This window comes from Palaemon carinicauda, chromosome 27, assembly GCF_036898095.1.
Source record: "Palaemon carinicauda isolate YSFRI2023 chromosome 27, ASM3689809v2, whole genome shotgun sequence".
NCBI lineage: Eukaryota > Metazoa > Arthropoda > Malacostraca > Decapoda > Palaemonidae > Palaemon > Palaemon carinicauda.
In genome coordinates this window covers 31,553,227-31,557,339 of record NC_090751.1, presented here as the reverse complement: position 1 = coordinate 31,557,339, position 4,113 = coordinate 31,553,227, and the positions used below count along the sequence as shown (strand labels likewise).

The 4,113-nt window shown below is 38.8% G+C and overlaps 1 protein-coding gene across 1 annotated transcript; it reads left to right on the top strand.

Annotated features, from left to right (window-relative positions):
• Positions 1 to 248: 248 nt before the first annotated feature.
• LOC137620868 (uncharacterized) lies at positions 249 to 683 on the top strand. The gene has a single exon (XM_068351313.1). The coding sequence runs from the start codon at positions 249 to 251 to the stop codon at positions 681 to 683; it is 435 nt and encodes a 144-aa protein (XP_068207414.1).
• The last annotated feature ends 3,430 nt before the right edge of the window (positions 684 to 4,113 follow it).

Sequence of the window (4,113 nt, the reverse complement as noted above, 5' to 3'; positions counted from 1 at the left end):
AAGCCAAAGTTGCGTTCAAGGTCTCTGTATGGCGAGAAGGCCTACTCCTCGGGACGTAACTCGTCTGATTCCTCGAGCAGGGAACGTCGCAGACGCCAAAGGAGGAAGAGAGATCGCTCTGTGTGGAGGAACTCCCTTTCGCGGTCTCCCACACGATCTCGGGGCACTAGAAGCCTCCGCTCCCCTCCATTCAAAGCAGGAAACCAGACTCACCGCAAGGGACGTGGGTTTTCGTCCCTAGCAAGAGAATGAAGGACCTGACCACACCCACTAGAGCGACACCTGAGCGGGCGGGAGACAGTCCTCCTAGAAGGGCCTCCACGTGCCTTGCCAGGGAGTCGCCCGATGAGCGGAAGACCGCGTCTTGCAGGCCTAAGTCTCGTCCAAGAGACACTCAATCCGCCCAGCGGAGGGAGTCGTCATCGAGGATGGGCAGCCTCGACAAGTCCCCCCAACGAGAAGATGCACGAGGACGGGCACCTCCGTCTTGCAGGCCTAAGTCCCGTCCGAGACACACTCAATCCACCCAGCGGAGGGAGTCGTCATCGAGGATGGGCAGCCTCGACAGGTCCCCCCCTTCGAGAAGCTACACGAGGACGGGCATCTCCGTCGAGCGATCTCATGGAGGAGCCCATTTCGCCCAAAAAGCCCTCGAGGAGGAGAGAAGTGCCGGACGACGATGAGAGAAGGAGCCGAGGGACCCGTCGACACGAAGGCGCCCGTGGCCACGCCTCACCTTAAATATAAGGGGCCATATATTTTTGTCCTACATACAATAAGATGTTGACTGATGAATAAATTCAGAGAGAGAGAGAGAGGGAGAAAAGAAATTCTCTCTCTCTCTCTCTCTCTCTCTCTCTCTCTCTCTCTCTCTCTCTCTCTCTCTCTCTCTCTCTCTCTCAGAGCAACACCACCGTAGGCTACATATCTATGGCACATAGTTTTTGGCTACATATACCGTAGTGGGAACATCGTAATCATTTGACCTTTTTGATGAGACTGCTTGGGTTTGGCATTTAAATCTCACTAAGCAGACAGTCTTTTGCTAAATGTATTTGTAAGTGGGTTTATTGGAGCTGATTTGTCTCGAAGAAAATCATAGTGTACAAGAAACAGTTATTTCGAAGACTTTCTATTGGTGCTCAGTTTTTTTTTTTTATATATCAAATGTGTGATAACTTAAAAATATTGCGAGTTTAACCCTCACCATAAAGGCATATTGCTTAATGAATGATTTTCATATATATCATTACTAATTGTCTTTAAACCAATCGAAATACAACCAAGTTGTCTTAAATCAGGATATGTTTATTTCTCATAGGATTCTTTTTTTTTAAATCCCAAGATTGGATTTAATTAATTTTCTACAAAGAAGAGTATAAATAATATTCCAGAATAGAGTCAATTTCCCTTCAGAACAATTTACACCTTGCGTGTTACCCTTCCCACGGTGTATGTATATCATAGGCCAAAACCGGTACCTTTCCAACTCCCAACTCCAAATCTTAACTGGCTACCGGGGGAGGATAGCTTTAAACCGATTTCAGTCTAGCCCATGGGGTCATTTGAACTTCTTCCCTAGTAAATATTGCCAGTTTATATAAAATTCACCCCTGTTCTGTGTCCATTATTTTTATATAAACTGGGAAAAAATATAACTTATGAAAAATTAAAAATAACTACATCATACTTTTAGAATAGTTATTCAATATTATAATATGAAGAAAAATCGCTAAAGATTTTTTAAGCAAAACTTTGTTAAAATAGTGCAGCAGTAAAAAGTTTACATTTAATGGTTCTACTGCTGCTTCTTTAATAATAATATTACTGCAGATGGACATTCAACTTTCTTATACAAAAGTAATAACCAAAAATCTCTGTTTGGAGAACATGACCAGGCGTAGTAGTGAGGAAATTAATCCACGGACCTCCAAAGTGAAAAAGATGTGCGTAAAAGGAAGACTTGAGAGAATTAAAAATTACCGAAAAGAATTGTAACTTCAATTTAAAAGACGACCAGCTTAAAAGCCAGGTGTAAAATATGCAACATCTGCTTTAAAGCTGCTACCAGTGTAATAAAATATCACGAGCAAGCTTTTACCCATAATAGAAAAGTGAAAAGAACCAGTTATGATTACGAAACAACCGTGTGCACGAACATTTCTTGGCGCAAGCAGCAAATAATCTGTTGAATCCGCAAAAATGGTACTTACTATTGTGTTTTTGCGGAACACTACATCATATTTAATGCTGCCGATCATGTGATTAGTGCTATAGAGAGAATTTTCCCATATTCTAAAATTACCAAGATTATTCAACTGAAAAGGACAAAAAGGACAGCTATTGTTAATGTCATTGGTGGTATCTATAAGGAAACTTGGAAGCGGAAGTTTAGTGTACTTACTGATGAATCCACAGACATTGGAGCTGAGAAAACAAGTATTCTGGCAAGATTTTATAATGAAGAGATAATGAAAATTACAAGAAGATTTTAGGAACTGTGTCAAGTGTTTGGACCACAAGGATTTAAGTTAGCGAATGAAAGAGCCACAGTATAAAAGCTCTTTAATAACAATTTCAACATTCAAAACTCAAAACATTCAGATAAAGAATATTGTGGGTTTTGGTTCCAATGGCTGCAATGTCATGATTGGATGCAATAATTCATTGTCAAGTGGACTACAGCAGGAGTGTCAGGTGAAGTGGTTATGAAATACAGTGTCATTCTGCACACCTGTGTACCAGTGAGGCTTGCCTGCAAGACGTTACCTCGGCGATGTGAAGACCTTTCCCAGAAATATCGTACACAGCTGAGAAATCGGTTCAGTGTAAGATCCGTCGAAGCAATTCTTCAAATGAGATAAGGCTCATCTCTTCAAGGAAGTACTGTGAAAACTTTGAGCCAACTTTGGGCATGTTAATTTCAATGCAAAAGGAAATGTAGTGTGATGAGAACAAAGGAAATTGTATCCCTAGAACTATATTAATTATAATGAACAATGTTTGAGAAACAATAAAAGGATAATTTAAATTTCATTTTTGTACTGAATATTTCTAAAATATAGAAGGCTTTTAATTTCCTTTATTATAAATGATCACCTAGATTTAATTATTTTTCCTTAAGAAATATTTATAATTTTGTAAAAAAAAAAAAAAAAAAAATCAACTTAATATAACACTCCAAATGTGTTTTAATTTCACTCAAATCGTTTCCATGTGGATCATGTCAAATAATGCAATGCCACTGTAAAACTTTAGGTTTCATCCTCATTTTGTACGGAAAAAGTTTGTGGATTAATCCATGGAACATTGAGGTCTTGCGGATATATTGTGGATAAAATTACACCTTAGCGTGGATATTGAGTGAGAGCGAGTGTTAACACTGGATCGAGTTCGTGTTTTCACAGACAGCAACCTACGAAGAAGTAGGCATCTTGCCATCGTCCTCTGGTCGACCTACGTAGCCATATTGATTATAGACCATAGAAGCTGAGTCGAAGAAACTAAGGATAAGGTCTCTTGTCTTCTCGGTTCATGCCAACAGTTTTAATTATAGTTTTTTAATATTTCTAATATTAAAATATATTAAGTTTTCATAATGACAAATTTTTTTTTTATAAATTATAACTTTAATTATCTGCAATCTTTTTCGAGGATTTTCCACTACATTGATTTAAAAATATTAAATTCCATCTCCTTTTATTACAATGTGTTCTTTAAAGCTACTTTAATAGAGTTTTGTAATCCACATATATTACTTGATCAAATACTGCTTATCTGCCACTTTGTTTAATTCCTAATTTATTTTCCAATTTTCCAGTTGTTGCGATGTAGGGTAGCGAAGAAAAGTACATCTGAACCAATTGGAGGAAAGACTTCACTAGAGGATAAGAACTCCCGGAATATGTCTGGAGAAGAAGTGCCGACCAAGAGGGGGAGAACCAAGTCTCTCTTTAACGAAAAGGAGACTTCTCCTTGGTCGGAGACTTATTGAAATCTCTTCCCTCTGCTATCGTATCATATTCACTACGGAAGGATTCAAACAAGGAAAACTTAGGTCATTGACGGGCTGTGTCTAAAATTTTAAATTCATCAATAAAATTATCCCAGTGA

Coding starts and splice junctions, on each gene's coding strand:
- LOC137620868 (XM_068351313.1), top strand. CDS start 249: ATGAAGGACCTGACCACACCCACTAGAGCGACACCTGAGCGGGCGGGA.